This window comes from Sus scrofa, chromosome 1 (assembly GCF_000003025.6).
Source record: "Sus scrofa isolate TJ Tabasco breed Duroc chromosome 1, Sscrofa11.1, whole genome shotgun sequence".
Lineage (NCBI taxonomy): Eukaryota > Metazoa > Chordata > Mammalia > Artiodactyla > Suidae > Sus > Sus scrofa.
In genome coordinates this window covers 261,038,283-261,058,225 of record NC_010443.5, presented here as the reverse complement: position 1 = coordinate 261,058,225, position 19,943 = coordinate 261,038,283, and the positions used below count along the sequence as shown (strand labels likewise).

General features: G+C 37.3%; 1 protein-coding gene across 2 annotated transcripts in view; it reads left to right on the top strand.

Moving 5' to 3' along the window:
- Window positions 1–19,943, top strand: part of C5 (complement C5) — a 93,207-nt gene that overhangs the window by 30,643 nt on the left and 42,621 nt on the right. For both annotated transcript variants that reach the window (XM_021083557.1, NM_001001646.1), the window contains 10 exon segments: window positions 2,160–2,345; window positions 3,629–3,832; window positions 5,643–5,852; window positions 5,974–6,123; window positions 7,212–7,341; window positions 8,342–8,404; window positions 9,499–9,696; window positions 11,640–11,730; window positions 16,586–16,659; window positions 17,548–17,687. In XM_021083557.1, the coding sequence (XP_020939216.1) occupies window positions 2,160–2,345; window positions 3,629–3,832; window positions 5,643–5,852; window positions 5,974–6,123; window positions 7,212–7,341; window positions 8,342–8,404; window positions 9,499–9,696; window positions 11,640–11,730; window positions 16,586–16,659; window positions 17,548–17,687 (1,446 nt within the window).

Here is a 19,943-nt window from a genome sequence, read left to right as displayed (position 1 = left end):
TCACAGAGGGAACTCATTCTGTGAAATCTGCCCCTCCTACGATGTGGCTGGGGTTGGGAAACTGCAGGCCAGCTTCAGCTTTGGGAATGATTTTAATCCTCAGGGCTGTTTCAGTATTTAGTTAGATAGCCTGTGTTAGACATTCCCCAAATGAGTGTTGTACTAAATGATATGTAAATAAAATCCCATAAGCCTATAGTTCAAAAAATACCAGCATTTAAAATTATTTGGCAGCATGTTCTTTAAAAGTCTTAAAGCAGAGATATCATTCCTGGAAAATAAACCCCTTTCTTTCACCATTTCTTCCTGTGTGTCTCTGAGGGCACATTTCTATGCTTTTCACTCTGCATTCTCTTTGTGCAGAACTCTGGTCTTATCTCTCTGTATTGTCCTCCATTCTTTCCGTCTTGATACTTTCTGTCTGTTCCTGACTCATTTCTCCATATTTTTTGCTTCTTTTTTCCTTTTTAACATTTTCTCTCCTTCCTCCAGTTTTCCTTTTTAAAACACTGATAGTATGAAGTTAAAACCTTCATTTGACTTTTAAACTATATTCTATTGCTATTTAGTAGTCTATATGTTATTATAAAATATAAAAGATGCTTTATTGTATGTATGTTTTATTGTATTTATAAAATGGAAATGTTTATTCCCTATCCTTTAGAAGGCTAGAGTAGAATTTTTTTATTCTTTAAAATGTGTTGCTTTTAAAAATCAACTTTAGGACAATTAAACTGGAGTATTTATTACTGTAGGTCACTTGCATCTATGGTATATGGAAGTTCCCAGGCCAGGGTCAAATTGGAGCTACTGCGGCCTACACCACAGCCACGGCAATTGGATGAGAGCCACATCTGTAAACTATGCTGCAGCTTGCAGCACCACAGGATCCTTAACACACTGAGCAAGGCCAGGAATGGAATCCACATGCTCACAGAGATAACACTACTCCTTAACCCAATGAGCCACAACAGGAACTCCCAGGGGTTTTGTTTTGTTTTCTTTTGTTTTGGCTTTTTAGGGCTGCATCCAAGGCATAGGGAGGTTCCCAAGCTAGGGATCGAATCAGAGTTATAGCTGCCGGCCTACACCACAGCCACAGCAATGTGGGATCCGAACCACGTCTGCGACGTACATCACAGCTCATGGCAATGCCAGATCCTTATCCCACTGAGCAAGGCCAGGGATCAAACCTACAACCTCATGGTTCCTAGTCAGATTTCTTTCTGCTGCACCATAACAGGAACTCTGGGAACTCCCAGGTTTTTAAGAGCAAAAGATTTACAGATCCAAAGCAAGATTTGGACATGCTTATAACTTCTTACGTACTTATATAACATATTTGAAATATATAACATACTACCATATAATACATGTGATAATTTATAACATTATAGAGCATATATAATAATATTAATATAATATATAATAAAAGGTCATAAATATGTCATTATATAGAATATACTTTAAAATACCTTATATATATATATCATATCACATATAAAATATATGTGGAAATTCTCTATGACCATACACATGGCTATGAGAAGTAGAGTTTAAGGAGAGAAAAAAAAGGTGCAATTTATTGTTTCCCCTATCCAAGAGAATCATTACCAGAAGTAACTGCCTCATTTTCTCCTTTATCCAATTCTCAATCAATTGAAGAAACAAGAAAGTAGGTAGGAGAAGACATTATCACACCTACTTGGCAGACCTAATAGGATGGTATTTATATTCTGAGTCTTCTTGATATATGGGGAATCAATTCAAGAATGATTTAGGAGTTCCCGTCATGGCTCAGTGAAAACAAATCTGACTAGTATATGTTGCCTTGAGCTGTGGTGTGGGTCACAGGCGCAGCTGGGATCCCACGTTGCTGTGGCTGTGGCGTAGGCGGGCAGCTACAGGTCTGATTCAACCCCTAGACTGGGAACCTCCATATACTGTGGGTGTGGTCCTAAAAAGAAAAAAAAAAAGAATTATTTAACTAAGTAAGATTAAACCTTTCTATATATAAGCTGGAAACATGCTTCTCTTCACTGAATTAAACATGAATAATTTATAAGTTGATGGGGAGGAAGGAAAATTATTTCGGAATTGCTATGCTTTGAAAGAAATGATGAACTGTTGAAATGAATTTGGACTGTTCTGACAAACAGGTGCAGGTTAAGGACTCGCTTGACCTCTTGGTAGGAGGGGTCCCGGTGATCCTGAGTGCACAAACGCTTGATGCAAACCAAGAGACATCCGACTTGGAGTCAAAGAAAAGTGTAACACGTTCCAGGGACGGAGTAGCTTCATTTGTGGTGAATCTCCCAGCTGGAGTGACGGTGCTGGAGTTTAATGTGAGCTGAATTCTCCTGTTAAATTTTCTAGGACAACGTGTACTTTTGACTGTGTGTTTTGGCCAATGTGCAGAACACAAATGCGGCAGATTTTATACATGAGTCCAGTGAACGGTTCTACAATTTTGCATCCTGCCCCCCCCGCAAAAAAAGCACCGGAGGCAATCCGCAGATCCATTGAATGATCCTGAGGAACATAAATCTATCAATTTTTTTATTTGGGATGAATTGTTTTCTGTTAAATCAGTAAGACTGTATTAGAATATAGAAGCATCAGAATAGGTATGGCAGTGGAAATCAGTGATAGGAATATTCTCTCTTTCCCCTTCCCCAATTTTTTATCTCTTTTCAGGCCACAAAAGGGTCAAATGTGCAAGCCTCTCTTTTGTTCTAGCTGTATGAATCACTCTACCTTAGAGTTCACTTAATAATCTTCTCTCCTAGAAAATAACAGTTAGGGTCCCAATCCCAAATGAAAAATGAGGAAATTAATAATGCCATGCCAATGGCCCTAGCATGCATATATTCACCATCATCTGCTGAGCCCTTACAATGTGCTAGGCATTGTGCTACGAGGTTTATGTACAACACATTTACTGCCCATTTTATCAACTTTTTGAGTCAGAGAATATTATCTTTGCCAACTTGCAGCTGAGGAAACAGGAGCTTTTAACATCTCTTATGTTTAAATAACTTATCCAAACGTAATAAATGATAGTAGCACTTAGATGCAAACCAGTGTCTGTCTCACTCCAGAGCATGAGCTTTGCTGTTGAAGGCCAATGTTACTGCCATGATTTCACTTCTGCTCCATTCTGTATTTGTAAGCCGTCCTCTGTGCCACTACTTCCCAGTGCATCTGAGCTAGAGAGTCTGTGTGATGTCCATTCACTACTCCTGTCCCCAGATCTCAAGACCTCCCCACTGCTGCCTTTCTCTTACCCCCAATTCCTGCCATTCCAATCTACAGGAAAAGGAGTCCCCAACTCACCATGACATTTCAGGAAGGGGTGCTAATATTTGTTCCAGGATCATCTTTCTCTCTTCACTTTAGCGTAAAGCCCACCATAGCCCATAATCCCATATTATCCCAATTATTGTCCATAGCCTTTGTAAAATTACTGGATACCATAGCTGTACAAATATTGGAGTAATGGATTTTTTTCTTTAGCACTTGGTGTTGTAAAATTTAGAAATTCATAAAGCAAAGAATTTTAAAGGTATGTTTCACAGAAAACATTATGTCACAATCCATGTCTTTTAAATTTTTTTTCCCTTTCCAGATCAGGACAGAAGACCCAGATCTTCCAGATGAAAATCAGGCAAGAGCAAATTACCGAGCAATAGCATATTCATCTCTCAGCCAAAGTTACCTATATATTGAATGGACCCAAAACTATAAACCTGTGCTTGTCGGAGAACATCTGAATGTTGTTGTTACCCCCAAAAGTCCATATATTGACAAAATAACTCACTATAATTACTTGGTAAGTATGATAATGACAGATTTACAGCAACTGTTCCCCCACCTGTTTTTCCTTTGCTTATAGATAAGCATTAGGATGATCTCATATATGTTCTTAAAAAGCACTTTCAAGAACATCATCTAATTTGAAAATCAGTTTTGCAAAAGGATTTGAGACAAGGCATGATATTCATGACCACTTCACATATGAGAAAACTGAGGGACAAAGAGGTTAAACACTCAGCATGGTCACTCAGCTCAGAAGAAGGTTGTGATTAGAACTGGGAACCTCTGACTCTTTGTGTGATGTGCCTTTCACCAAAGAGAACCTGATTCCTCCATAGAGAGAGACTGATTAAACTCTCACATCGTCTCTGCTCTACTTCATGGCCAAGTCTAGATTACATGCCTAGATTTATTTAAATTATGTGCATTACATGGCATAAAGGAGGGATCCAAACCCTGCTCGTAAGAGATGTCACATCAAACCTGCTCAAGCAACGTCTCTGTTATCACTTATAGTAAACAGATGTGTGTCAGTCAAGCCTATTAGTAAAAGGTAGGAAAGAATGCACAAAAAATGTCAAAGGCTTCCTGGCAATTGCCAAAGAAATAGAATTAATTATTCCAATGATCAGGCCAAACAGGTGATAATGATTTTTTCAGCAGTTTTGAGGAAGAAATTTAAAAATAAATAAGGATTATAGACCATATTGACTGATGAATAATTAGGGGATCTGGGGAGTTCCCACCGTAGTGCAGTGGAAACGAATTCAGCTAGGAATCATGAGATTGCGGGTTTGATCCCTGGCCTCTCTCAGTGGGTTAAGGATCCCGTGTTGCCGTGAGCTATGGTGTAGGTCACAGATGCAGGTCAGATCTGGTGTTGCTATGGCTGTGGTGTAGGCCAGCAGCTGTAGCTCCAATTCAACCCCTAGCCTGGGAAATCTCCATATGCCACAGGTGCAGCCCTAAAACGACAAAAAAAAAAAAAAAAAAAAAAAAAAAAAAAAAAAAAAAAAAAAGAATACTACTACTACTACTAATAGTAATAATTAGGGGATCCATTTAGGGATTATGTACCAAAACTACACATGCAGTCCTTCTCTCTAAAGACAATTTAAGGGATCTTTGAGGACATTTTAGCTTCATATGATTTGTAGGGTTTTTTTTTAAACCTTATACTTTTCAATTTAGAAACTAATCTCTGGCTTTAAAACAATTCCCAAATTCCATATATATATATTGTCTATTTAGGGCCGTACCTGCAGCATATGGAGGTTGCCAGTTTAGGGGTCAAGTCAGAGCTGTAGCTGCCAGCCTACGCCACAGCCACAGCAATGCGGGATCCAAGCCACGTCTGCAACCTATACCACAGCTCACAGCAACACCAGATCTTTAGTGTTGGACACTAGTCAGGTTTGTTAACCACTGAGTCACAACAGGAACTCAGCTCCTCATCTGTATTTTTAAATCAACTAAAGAAGGAGATGTTAACGACAGTCTGATGACTTTAAACAGATTTGGGGTCAAATTTTAGCTCTTTGAATTCCTAGCTGGTTGGTTTTGCACCGAAATCAGTATGCTATTTAGTTAGTTCCTGAACCTCAGTCCCTTCATCTGCTCAGTGGAGATAGTATCCTATCCTTCTGGTTATTATGAGAACTAAGGGAGTTAATTAAACGTGAAGTTCCTGGCATATAGAATAGTAAAAGCGTATACAATGTTAACTTTCTTTTTCTTTAACACACTTTAGACTCCAGCTCCAATCTCCATTCTGAAGCAAAGGTTTTGTTTTTGTAATTACTGTTGCTGCTGCTGTTTATTTTTAGATTTTATCCAGGGGCAAAATTGTTCACTTTGGCACAAGGGAGAAACTTTCAAATTCAGCTTATCAAAGCATAAACATTCCAGTGACACAGAACATGGTTCCTTCAGCTCGGCTCCTGGTCTATTACATTGTTACAGGAGAGCAGACTGCAGAATTAGTGTCTGACTCAGTCTGGTTAAATATTGAAGAAAAGTGTGGCAACCAGCTCCAGGTAAACCACAAATTATAAGACCCATTCAAATTTTCTTCTGAATAAAGGGGGCTGTAAATGCAGCTCTCTATGAAGTTTTGTGTCATACAAATGATATTTTCTTTTTCAAATGACCTTATAGGTTCATCTGTCTCCAAATACAGATACATATTCCCCCGGCCAACATGTATCTCTTAATCTGGTGACTGAGTTGGATTCCTGGGTGGCTTTATCTGCAGTGGACAAAGCTATATATGGGGTACAAATGACGGCCAAGAAGCCCCTGGAAAGAGTTAAGTAGTACATTGCCTTGGTTACAAGGGTGGCCCTATGCAGTGCTTCATAAAATGTGGCCACTGGGTTAGGTTGTCGGGGAAGAATTAAGGGAAGAGTAGACCTGCTTTTCTATAATCTACTCAAAACAGTCGTTCTTAGGGAGATAAGTGATCCTCACATTAGTCTCTCAAACCCAGGTCTATCCTTTTTTGCTTTTCCAGAATGGAGTTAAACACTTTAAAAGAATGTGACCGTGATAGCATCTACTTCCATGGGGCCAAAGTTCCATTGATTAGGGAGGCTTTGGGGATTTGGGAGCAGGAGGGCTTTATAGTAGCAGCACCAAGATAAATAGAGAGGCAACCCCTGTCTGGTTTATTTGGGGGGGGGGGGTCTATTTCCATCTTTTACTCATTAAAATCTGTAGCCCAGAAGAATGTAAAAATAATTCACTTCCACTAAGTTCCCACTTCATCTCTGTTATGCTCTGCTACTATCTTCTAGGTTTACATTTCTTTGAAGGAAGAAGAAAGATCTGAGAAACTATCAAATTAAAAACTTTCAGAAAGGAAAAAACAAAAAATTTGTGGTCAAAATTAAAACTGGAGAAAGCCCTCCCCCAAACAAGTTCTTACCCACTTAGAACCTAGAGCCCTCTTCCCAAAAATACCTGAGATTGTGCTCTTTTTTCCTTTTAGCAATGTAAAAATTAGCTTGTTAATTCATTCATTCATACATTCACTCATTTATTCTTTTTTTGGTCATTATATTGATTGCAATATGCATCAGTCTATGTATAAAACAGCATGGGTGGATTTCTAGGAATCATCTCATCAAAGCTTAAGATTGCATTCTGGATTTACATTTGAGTAGGTACGTATCTTTAAATGCAATAGGGAAAAACTAAAGGAATGAAATTGGGAAATAGGGTCTTCGGCTATCTGATTAATGAGTGGCATGTGCATTTCAGAAACATGTTAAAACCATGTACCAACTTGTACCTTTACTTTTTCAAAGGAATGATTTCCACATCTGAATAGGCTCACCATTTTGCCTTTAGTTAATTCCTAAGAATTATTAAATTAACTAACTGCCTCTGGACAGGTATTTCAAACTTTCGAGAAGAATGACCTGGGCTGCGGGGCAGGCGGTGGCCGCAACAACGCAGATGTATTCCACCTGGCTGGACTCACCTTCCTCACCAACGCAAACACAGATGACATCCGGGAAAATGGTAAAACACTCAGCACTTCTTGTTTTTTCTTCAGATTGATTACTGAAATTTACATGGATGATTTGCCTCCCAGACGATTTTTGGCCTTCCTCCAGAATATTCTCTACACTGATCTTAGAATGACATGACTAGGTAGTTCCTCTGTATAAAAGGTTTCATTGGCCTTCATGGTGGAGTATAAATTTTTTACTATAATACTCAAGGCCTTCCATGATCCTCTCCCCAGCTCTTTCCAACTGTTTCTCATCCCACTCTATATGACCTTATGTTTAAGCCATACAGAGCCAAGCATAGTTATGCATGGTACCATGCTGTTTTACATCTTTGGGCCTTTCCTTGTGTGGATTGCTTTCCCTTTCAGTAGCCTGAAGAAGCTAATGGAAGAATCAGCTCCTCTATGAGGCCTCTCCCGCATATAGAACGGACCGTTCCCTCCTCCTTTAATAGGGAGAATTCAGTAAGGATTAGATCTATTTATAAGTAATTTAATAGCAGTGCATCATTGCACATTCTTAACACATAGTTATACATCTTGTCTCAGCCACTGCACTGTGAGCTCTTTAAGGGCAGGGACCACATCTTAATCATCTTCCTTCTGTGGTTTTAAAGTTGTTTGTAATTATACTTGATATTATTATTTGTAATAATACAAGCACACACAAAAAATAATTAAAATAGCAGGCATACCCAACAAAAACTTTACTCACTCTAAAGGCTGAGCTATTTCCCTGCAATCAGTGGATCAAAAAGGTTGAAGGATTCGAGAGCAAATCAGATCAAGCAAGTCAAACTATGTGACAATAGATTGTGACCTCCTTTCAGATAAAACAAGTCATGTTAAGATGTGTAGTGCACAGTGGTTGGACAAAAGCAGGCTCTCAGTATTTCTTGAAGGAATGGATGACTTATGAATGTTTTAAAAACTTAAAAAACAATTTCATGGAATTTTTCCTTTTTTGAGATTTAATCTCCTTTTCCCTTCTTTACTTTTTTAAAACAGATGAACCTTGTAAAGACATTCTCAGGCCAAAAAGAATGCTACAAAAGAAGATAGAGGAAGAAGGTACTCTAAAAGTTTTACATGATTGTCAAAAGGTTATGATCATATCATTCAAAAGCTGGAGAAAACTAAGTATTATCTAATTTCTTTTAATTCAAATAGAATGGGTGAAAAGAAAGATATATACAGACATCTAGCTCATCTCCCCGAGAAAGATTAATCCAAATAAATCCAATAGTTCATTTGCCATAACCTTAATCTGAGGAAAATAAGTCATTATTATTTCTGTCTCTAAAATATAAAAGATTAACTTTTACTTGTCACAAATATTTCCTCTCTACAAACTTCATTTTGTAATTAAAATCATATTTTTCCATTTTATCATAACCAGATCCATGTTTTAATTAACTTTGAGATATACCTAGAAATCAATCTCTTCTCCTGCGTACATTTAATGGCTAAGAGTATTTTGGATTATTTGAAGGAAAATAAGCCCCCCCAAAATTATTCTTAAATAATTATTTAAATGGAGATATGAAAATTGACAATGATACTATAGAAAATACATTCAACCAGGAGTCAATGACTTGAGTTCAACTAATAGGAGGTTTATAGTAATACAATAATACTTTCCATTTGTATATGAGTCATTTTAATTCTAACCTTCATTCTAAATTTTAATGATGTGAATAAAGAAACACTGATTAGTCCAAGCACTTATGATGAAGAATGATGCCACTGGTGAAGGTGTACAAACCATAAGAAATATTTGGAAAAAAACAGGATATTTAACTTGAAGAAGAACATACTTCTATACTTATGATAATTATCTTCAAAAACATTTGAAGGCTTCTCAGGTAGTTAACTTCTTTTACTCAAAGTGTGCTGAACCCAAGGTGCTGGTTTCAAAAGTCAGTATCTAGCTTACTTGCAGGAATTCTGTGAATGTGTGAATCAGAATGGATTACCTTATGTGGCCACATTCTCCCCATTCACAGCATATTTCCAAAAGGAGGCTGGTCAGTCAACCAGCCATGGCTATTGTGGGGAGGGGGTCCTGTGGCAAGAGAAACAAGGTACCCCTAAAGAGCTCTTCCAAGCCTGAGATGTTTTGTCTGTGTGCATAATCCATGGCGCTTGTGTTATTATCATTTCAGCTGCTAAATACAAATACGCAATGTTGAAGAAATGCTGTTATGATGGAGCCTATCGTAATGATGATGAAACCTGTGAGGAGCGAGCCGCTCGAATTAAGATAGGCCCAAAATGTGTCAAAGCTTTCAAGGACTGTTGTTACATAGCAAACCAGGTCCGTGCTGAAGAGTCTCATAAAAATATCCAATTGGGAAGGCTACGTAAGTCTGACATTTTCTATCAGAACACACGGGGAATTGGGTGTAATTTTTCATGCTCTATTTAAAATTGAAAGTAGAAAAGATAACTTGCAAATGCTCTTAAGACAAAAAATGCATTGGAGTTCCCATTATGGCTCAGCAGTTAACAAACCCAACTAGCATCCATGAGGACGTGGGTTCAATCCCTGGCCTTGCTCAGTGGGTTAAGGATCCAGCATTACTGTGAGCTGTGGTGTAGGTTGCAGACGGTGCTTGGATCCCACATTGCTGTGGCTGTGCATAGGCCAATGGCTTTAGTTCTGATTGGACCCCTAGCCTGGGAACTTCCATATGCCATATTGTTTTTAAGACCATTGCAGCCCTAAAAAGAAAAAAGAAAGGAAGGAAGGGGGAAATAAAGAAGGAAAGAAAGAAAAGAAAAACATGTGTTATTTTAGGGAATCAAAAAGTAGATAGAGTGTAGAACAGAGTGCACTAGTCCATAGTCAAGACCCAGGGCAAGTTTGAAGCTGAATGAATTTTATAAGTGAATGATTATTTATCTTCTCTGAGCCTCAACTTACTGATTTTTAAAGTAAGAAGCTTGGGCCAGATAATCTCCAATATGCCTTTGAGTTCTAAAATTCTATGGTTCTGTGATATTACAACCATTAAGAATTCTGTTTATATCTATACTGACCAGGTATAGCAAAAGATTCCTAAATGTAACATAAAATTAAATCTACTTATATAAAAGTTGAAATCTTGGCATTGCTACTACAGTGGCTCAGGTCACTGCTGTGGTGCGGGTTCTATTGCTGGCCCCGGAACTTGCACATGCCACGGATATGGCAAAAAAAAAAGTTGAAATTTTATTCAATTTCAATTACAATATATGTTTTTAGAATTTATAGAACTCTCGTTAACCTCACCAACTTTAATCAGAACTTTTAGGACTTTCAACTCATTTATATATAGTCAGACAAAAGCAGAATAATAGGTCTTATTTCATAGTCTTATTGTTTTGCTTAACAGTATGTCTTAAACATTATCAGTTTGAGTGGATATATTTCTGCAGAAAAAAAGTCTTGTGGCCTTTTATCAAAACTAGTTTATTAGATATATTTAGGTTGCTTTCAGATTTTTGCTTATTACAATCAGTATTTCTCATGAAAAATCTAGTACACATCCATTTTTCATTGTCCAATTTTTCAACTCTAATCATCTGGTTTGGCATCAGCTGGTGGAAATCAGGCTCTGAAGCTCCCTCTACTCTGGGTCTCTTCCCCACATTCTAGATGGCTTGGTCTCCCAAACTCCCTTGTGTGGTGTTGCATCTCTGCCAGGGTCTGTATGGGCTTCTCTCCCTGCCCTGAAGCCTATAAACTGCTTCCAGACAGGAAATCTGGACAATTTTAGGGTTTACCTACTCTGTCTCCCTTCTCTCAGGGATCACTGTCCTAGGTCACTTATGCTATAATATCTGAAAACTATTGTGTCTGGTTTTCTAGTTTTTTTAAGGCAGAAAGGTAACTCCAATCTCAATCAGTATACTTGGACAGAAGCAGACATTCTGTCCATTTTTATTTAAGGAAATATAAATTTCTGAGGTAAGTCAGAGAATCATACAAACCTCCCTCTTTCATAATACAAAAATAATTATTGCAATGTTTAAAATGCAAATAACTTCATAGATTGATCAGTATATTGTATGATTTTTAGAATGTTAAACATCTAGAAATTTTAAAAACAAATTATTAAAGATATTTTATGCTTTACTAATTTTGTCAATGCTGCTAGTAGAGAAATCCTAAGGCCCATAGTTCCATTTTGAAATCACTACATAAAATGTTTCATTGACCTTTCAGAAAATACTTGTTATTGATTAATGTCCATATTTTAAAATTCAGCTTTAAGGAGAATTTATGTTGTTTTTCTATAATCAAATATACTTTTTTCCCCAGATATAAAGACCCTTTTAGCAGTAACCAACCCTGAAATAAGGAGCTATTTTCCAGAAAGCTGGTTATGGGAAGTTCATCATGTCCCCAGAAGGTATTATGTTTCTTTGACATTCCTCTGAAAAATGTGGGAAAATGCAAATATTATGACCAAAAATCTGGAAATGACCCATTTCCCAATAGTTTATTTAAGAGTTAAGATGATACTACCATTGGGTCAAATTTTATTTTACTTTTTCTCTTTTTTCAATGTGAGATTTGTTCTGATAATTGGTTCAGGGCATGATTCACTCTTGGGGAAGAAGGGTACTGTTGCACTCGCTTTCACTGTTTCAGTCAGCCTTTACTGAGCACGACTGTGTGCCCTCCACTGTGTTCCGCAGCTGTTTTCATCCTGAAATATCTGTGCTACAAAACAAACATTGATTGATAAGGAGAAAGGTTCTTTTCTTGTAAAAGTCCTTTATTTAATACATGCATATGGATTGCCTACTCTGTACCACTGAAAAGAGTGAGCCCTGAGCCCTTCCTCAGGTTGGCCAGGGGTAGGGGGTTCTCGAAGCATGGACTTTCCAAGAAGCAGGCAAGGCAGTGAATTCAGGGCCTGGCATTCATCTTCTAGTAGGTCTCCTACTCTTGTCCCCCCAATTCCTCCTCCGAAGTGTTCTGCACTTCATCTAACATTGCCCCTGGGCTAGCACTTCCGCTTGTACACTTTTCCACCACTGTCCCCCACCCTACCAGTGACTGGATGAATTACCCCCTCCCAAAGAACTCTGCTGCACATTTCACACATATAATGATGTCCTGTTTACCTGACGTCTTCCACATTAAAATGTAAATACCTCCAGGGCCAGGACTAAATTCAGATTAGTTTTATATCCAGAGCCTAGCATAGGGTCTGGCTTGTAGAGTCACAAAATAAATATATTGAATCAATGTACACTGCCTCTGAATTTTTTTAAAGTTTTATTTGTATAGTTATAATTACAGTGAATTGCAATTTATATAGTTAACTGTTTCCTCCACTAAACTGTGAACTGCTTGAGAGCAAGACTGTATCGATGCATGCAGTGTTTAGGGCTGTACTTGACCCAAAGTTGGTGGACAACAGCTGTTTGTTGTGAAATAAATAAATATGTAAGCTTGATCTTAATCAGAAACTTTTAGTTATGTCACTGTTAAGATGTTAAGCAGTATTAAAATGCATTGTTTTGCTTCCCTATTTTAGAACTTACAAGATAAACCTAATTTTTTCTTTGAGCTATATGTTTTGAATTTGTAGTGTTTCAAAGGCACTGCTCTGCATTTAAATTCTCATCATACAAATGAAATACCTAAAAACATGAAATGAGTAGGAGAATTACTAAAATATTTTTCTTTTTTTAATAACGATTCTTATTTTTTCTATTATAGCTGATTTAAAGTGTTCTGTCAATTTTCTACTGCACAGCAAGGCGACCCAGTCACACATGCATGTATACATTCTTTTTTCTCACATTATCATGCTCCATCAAGTGATCAGGCATAGTTCCCAGTGCTATACAGCAGGGTCCCATTGCTTATCCATTCCAAAGGCAATAGTTTGCCTCTATTAACCCCAAACTCCAGGTCCCTCCCACTCCCTCCCCCTCCTTCTTGGCAACCACAAGTCTGTTCTCCATGTCCATGATTTTCTGTTCCATGGAAAGATTCATTTGTGCCGTATATTATATTCCAGATATAAGTGAAATCATATGATGTTTGTCTTTCTCTTTCTGACTTACTTCACTTAGTATGAGAGTGTCTAGTTCCATCCATGTTGCTGCAAATGGCATTATTTTGTTCTGTTTTATGGCTGAGTAGTGTTCCACTGTGTACATACACCACATCTTTTTCTTTCTAGAAGAGGATTTATTTATTTTTATTTTTTATGATTTTTATTTTTTCCTGTTATAGCTGGTTTACAGTGTTCTGTCAATTTTCTACTGTACAGCATGGTGACCCAGTTACACATACATGTATACATTCTTTTTTCTCACATTATCATGCTCCATCATAAGTGACCAGACATAGTTCCCAGTGCTACACAGCAGGATCTTATTGCTAATCCATTCCAAAGACAATAATCTACATCTATTAACCCCAAGCACCCCATCCATCCCACTCCCTCCCCTTCCCCCACGTCAACCACAAGTCTATTCTCCAAGTCCATGATTTTCTTTTCTGTGGAAAGGTTCATTTGTGCCATATATTAGATTCCAGATATGTGATATCATATGGTACTTGTCTGTCTCTTTCTTTTTTTTTTTTTTTTTTTTTGTCTTTTTGCTATTTCTTGGGCCACTCGCGCAGCATGTGGAGGTTCCCAGGCTAGGGGTTGAATCGGAGCTGTAGCCACTGGCCTACACCAGAGCCACAGCAACGTGGGATCCGAGCCGCGTCTGCAACCTACACCACAGCTCACGACAACGCCAGATCGTTAATCCACTGAGCAAGGGCAGGGACCGAACCCGCAACCTCCTGGTTCCTAGTCGGATTCGTTAACCACTGTGCCACGACGGGAACTCCTGTCTGTCTCTTTCTGATGTACTCAGTATGAAAGTCTCTAGTTCCATCTATATTGCTGCAAATGGCATTATTTTGTTCTTTTTTATGGCTGAGTAGTATTCCACTGTGTATATATACCACATCTTCTTAGTCCATTCATCTGTCAATGAACATTTAGGTTGTTTCCATGTCTTGGCTATTGTGAATATTGCTGCAATGAACATGTAGGTGCATGTGTCTTCTTCAAGGAAAGTTTTGTCTGGATATATGCCCAAGAGTGGGATTGCTGGGTCATATAGTAGTTCTATATACAGTTTTCTAAGGTACCTCCAGACTGATCTCCAAAATGGCTGTACCAGCTTCCATTCCCACCAACAGTGCAGGAGGGTTCCCTTTTCTCCACACCCCCTCTAGCACTTGTTCTTTGTGGACTCATTAATGACAGCCATTCTGACTGGTATGAGGTGGTACCTCATGGTAGTTTTGATTTGCATTTCTCAAATAATCAGTGATATTGAGCATTTTTTCATGTGCTTGTTAGCCATCTGTATATCTTCTTTGGAGAAATGTCTATTCAGGTCTTTTGCCCATTTTTCCACTGGGTTGTTGGCTTTTTTGCTGTTGAGTTGTATAAGCTATTTATATGTTTTAAAGATTAAGCCCTTGTCAGTTGCATCATTTGAAACTATTTTTTTCCCATTCTGTAAGTTGTCTTTTTTGGTTTTTTTTATGGTTTCCTTTGCTGTGCAAAATCTTGTCAGTTTGATTAGGTCCCATTGGTTTGTTTTTGCTTTTATTTCTATAGCTTTGGGAGACTGACCTGGGAAAACATTTGTAAGGTTGATATCAGAGAATGTTTTGCCTATGGTCTCTTCTAGGAGTTCATGGTGTCTTGTCTTATATTTAAGTCTTTTAGCCATTTTGAGTATATTTTTGTGCATGGTGTGAGGGTGTGTTCCAGTTTCATTGATTTACATGTGGCTGTCTAGTTTTCCCAGCACCACTTCCTGAAAAGACTGTCTCTTTCCCATTTTATATTCTTGCCTCCTTTGTTGAAGATTAATTGACCATAGGTATCTGGGTTTATTTCTGGGTTCTCTATTCTGTTCCATTGGTCTGTCTGTCTATTTTGGTACCAGTACCACACTGTCTTGATTACTGTGGCTCTGTAATATTGCCTGAAGTCTGGGAGAGTTATGCCTCCTGCTTGGTTTTTGTTCCTCAGGATTGCTTTGGCAGTTCTGGGTCTTTTGCGGTTCCATATAAATGTTTGGATTGTTTGTTCAAGTTCTGTGAAAAATGTCATGGGTAATTTGATAGGGATTGCATTGAATCTGTAGATTGCTTTGGGTAGTATGACCATTTTTACAGTATTAATTTTTCCAACCCAGGAGCATGGAATATCTTTCCATCCTCTTTAATTTCCTTGATTAATGTGTTATAGTTCTCAGCATATAAGTCTTTCACCTCCTTGGTCAGGTTTATTCCCAGGTATTTGATTTTTTGGTGTGCAATTTTAAAAGGTATTGTATTTTTTAATTCATTTTCTAATATTTCATTGTTAGTGTACAGAAATGCAACTGATTTCTGAATGTTAATCTTATATCCTGCTACTTTGCTGAATTCGTTGATCAGTGCAAGTAGTTTTTGGGTTGAGTCCTTACGGTTTTCTGTATATAGTACCATGTCATTGGCATACAGTGACAATTCTACCTCTTCTCTTCCAATTTGGATACCTTTTATTTCTTTTGTTTGTCTGATTGCCGTGGCCAGGACTTCCAATACTATGTTGAATAACAGTGGTGAGAGTGGACATCCTTGTCTTGTTCCACATTTTAGTGGGAAGGCTTCAGCTTTTCTCCATTGAGTATTTGCTGTGGGTTTGTCATAAATGGCTTTTATCATATTAAGGTATCTTTTCTCTATAGCCAACTTTAGTAAGAGTTTTGATCATGAATGGATGTTCAACTTTGTCAAGTGCCTTTTCTGCATCTATTGAGATGATTGTGTGGTTTTTGACTTTTCTTTTGTCAGTGTGGTGTATGATGTTGATTGATTTACGTATGATGAACCATCCTTGTGAACCTGGGATGAATCCCACTTGGTTGTGGCATAGGATCTTTTTGATATGTTGTTGGATTCAGTTGGCTAAAATTTTGTTGAGAATTTTTGTGTCTATATTCATCAGAGATATTGGCCTATAGTTTTCTTTTTTTCGTGGTACCTTTGTCTGGTTTTGGTATTACTAAATATATTTTTCTTGCTTGATTTTTCCTTAAAATCTGATGTGATTTTGTTATGTTGTGATTTTTTTTTCTTTCTTATAAAGTAGTATGAAGCAAAAATTCTGTTAATGAAAGACTTCAATTTGGGGTAATCAATGTTCCACTATATTTGAATGTCAATAATTTAACTTTTAGAAACCAGTTGCAGTTTGTGCTACCTGATTCCCTAACCACCTGGGAAATTCAAGGCATTGGCATCTCAAATAGCGGTAAGCAAACAGAAGTTATATACTCACTTAAAGAGTGATTTGATTTAGCAAAATGCGAATTTTTGTTATTGTCTCTTAGGTTTACACAGGACTTATTTTTAATGTATTACAAAAAGACTTGGATATGCCCACATCTTTGACCATATCAATTTTTTCTTTTGCTCTTCTATTAGCCATCACTTTATAAATGCTGATGTGAAGCCCCCATTTTCCTTTGCTTTTTCTCTGTGACTGGAAGATTGAATAAAGTTAGAGACAAATATATTATTTCTCTCCTGGGCTAATGCTCTTTTGTGGTGATTTAGTGCAGACACTTTATAAATAACTTCATACTTGGCTTATTTGTTTGCTATTTTTTGTTCTTAAAAATCTTGGTTTCTACAATCAAAATTTTATACCCATTAAATACAACCAATAATGAGTATCTGGAAAAGATTTGGTGCTTTAGTTAACAAACATTCTTACACCTTAAACAGAATTAGATATTTATTAGACAAATGAAGTTTTCTGTTAATACAAATAATTACTGAATGAAGATCAATGGTAAAATAATAGATCTTAAAACATCTCATCACAAGAAAATAATGTGTAATATGTGTGGTGGAGGATGTTATCTAGACTTTTCGTGGTGATCATTTCCCTATATATACAAATATCAAATCATTATGTTGTATACCTGAAATGAATATAATATTATCTGTCAATTATGTCTCAATTTTTTAAAGTTTAAAAATTCAATGAGTAAGAAATTCAAGGACATGAGATGATAGAGCAGAGAAAAACATGATCTAACATTCCTTTTCTCTTGAAGCAAAGCAAATCTGAGACATTGTAGTACTAATAAGGCATTTTAGGAATTCCCTAATATACATCTACTTTGGGCCAAAGGTATATGTGTTACTGATACCCTCAATGCAAAGGTGCTTAAAGATGTCTTCCTGGAGATGAGTATACCATATTCTGTTGTACGAGGGGAACAGATCCAATTGAAAGGAACTGTTTACAACTATGGAACATCTGGAGTGCTGGTAAGTAGGTATTTATGGTATATGCAAATAGAAACAAAATGAAGTCTCTGATTTTTTGAGAAGTCTGTAAATGGAATTATCACATAACACACAAAAAAAAAACTCAACTCAGTGAAGGAAAAAGGAAAAGAAGAATTAACTATTAGTAAATAGTTATATAAGATAATTGTTATATAAGATAACTATTCATACAACTCCACCTTAATGAAGAATACAAGTCCTTAAGATAACCATTGTATTATGGAGGCTCAGAGAGAGAGGAGTTCGTATTTGGTTCATTCATCACCCTGGACTTTGAGTTCCCTGATCTCCTTGCCTCTAATAACCCTTTCCTTTCCTCTATTTTAGCCATTCTCACTCATCTTCATCTTGCAGATCTTGTCTTCCCCTCAGAAAATTTTATTTCAAACATCTCACCAACTGACCACAACCTCCTACCATCCTTCCCACTCATTAACCTTGTTACTTTGTAGTCACAGCTCTGTCATATCATTGAAACCTCCAACTCATTGACTCCACTACATTTTTTGTTACCTAGTAGCCCACTTATGCTAATGTCTTAACATCACTCCTTATTCAGGTTAGAATTCATAAACCATCCTTGTGATTGCACTGATTAAAATCATGCCAACTCTGATCCTCTTTCACTCTGGAGTACACACCGTGAAAAACTCCAACCACAGTCAGACCCACCATTTGTCTTCTTTTTGCCAACACATTTTTAAAGAGAATTATACACTTAGGCTGACTGATTTCACTTGAAAATCACAATCACAAAACTTTATGTAGAAAATCAATACAGACCAAAAATCTGACTCTATTTTTTTTGAAGTTTTAATTTCATTCTTAGACATGAGTGTTTCAGTGGTCTCCAAAAATTTCACTTATAACACCCTAAATTTTTGGGGGGAAAAAATAAGTATCCCATTGGCACATTTTAAAATTGGCATCTAAAATTTTTCATTGTAAATTCAAAAAAATATGCAAATCTGTAACTTCAGGAATACTTAAGTATTGATTTTTGTAAATAAAACTGTTATATACTTTTAAAAGTATACAGCAGCATCTAAATATAGCAATCCATTTTAAAATATCCAAATAAACTCTTACTTTTCTTTTTCTTTTTCTTTTTCTTTTTTTTTTTTTTTTTTGTCTTTTTTGTCTTTTTAGGACTGTACCTGCGACATTGGAGGTTCCCAGGCTAGGGGTCCAATCAGAACTGTTGCTGCCAGCCTACACCAGAGCCACAGCAACGTGGGATCCGAGACATGTCTTTGACCTACACCACAGCTCACAGCAATGCTGGATCCTTAACCCACTGAGTGAGGCCAGGGATCAAACCCACAACCTCATGGTTCCTAGTCAGATTCGTTTCCGCTGCACTACAGTGGGCACTCCCCAAATACACTCTTATTAATGACAGATTCTATTTAATTCCTTTTATCTGTGAACTCATAGTTCCATGCCACTCTCTTAGTGTTGTATATTTTATGTTTGAATGGTTTCTATAGATCATGCTGTCATACTTTGATGCAACAAAAATATGTACATAGAATGAAATTGAGTAATTTTAAAATTTTGTGATTATAAGGCTCTAAGTGTCAAATAATTGTTTGTTGATTAGTTTAAAATGTATTTAGGTTTTGATAGGTATTTCTCTGAATTTATAAACTAATGTAAGGGAAACTAGCCTATAATATCGAATCTTTTACAGCTCTTTGTTCTTTTGCTTTGGGCACTAGATCAGGGGTCATCAAATCTACGGCCCATGGGCTAACACTGGTCTATCCCCCTTCTTTTTTTTTTTTTTTTTTTTTTTTTTTTGCCTTTTCTAGGGCGGCTCCTGTGGCATGTGGAGGTTCCCAGGCTAGGGATCTAATCTGAGCTGTAGCCACCGGCCTATGCCAGAGCCACAGCAACATGGCATCTGAGCCACATCTGCGACCTACAGCACAGCTCGTGGCAATGCCGGATCCTTGAGACCAGGGACCTCGAACCCGAAACCTCATGGTTCCTAGTCGGATTCGTTAACCACTGCACCACGACAGGAACTCCTCCCCTTTTCTTTTATAATCTGTAAGCTAAGACTGTTTTTCACATTTCTGGAAGGTTGGAATAGGGAAGGAAGTAGAAGAAGGTTTCATGGCATGTGAAAATTATTTGAAATTCAAATTTCATTCTCTGTAAATTAAGTTTACAGCCACATTCATTTCTGTAGGTATTATCCATGGCAGAGTTGAATAGTTGTGACATAGA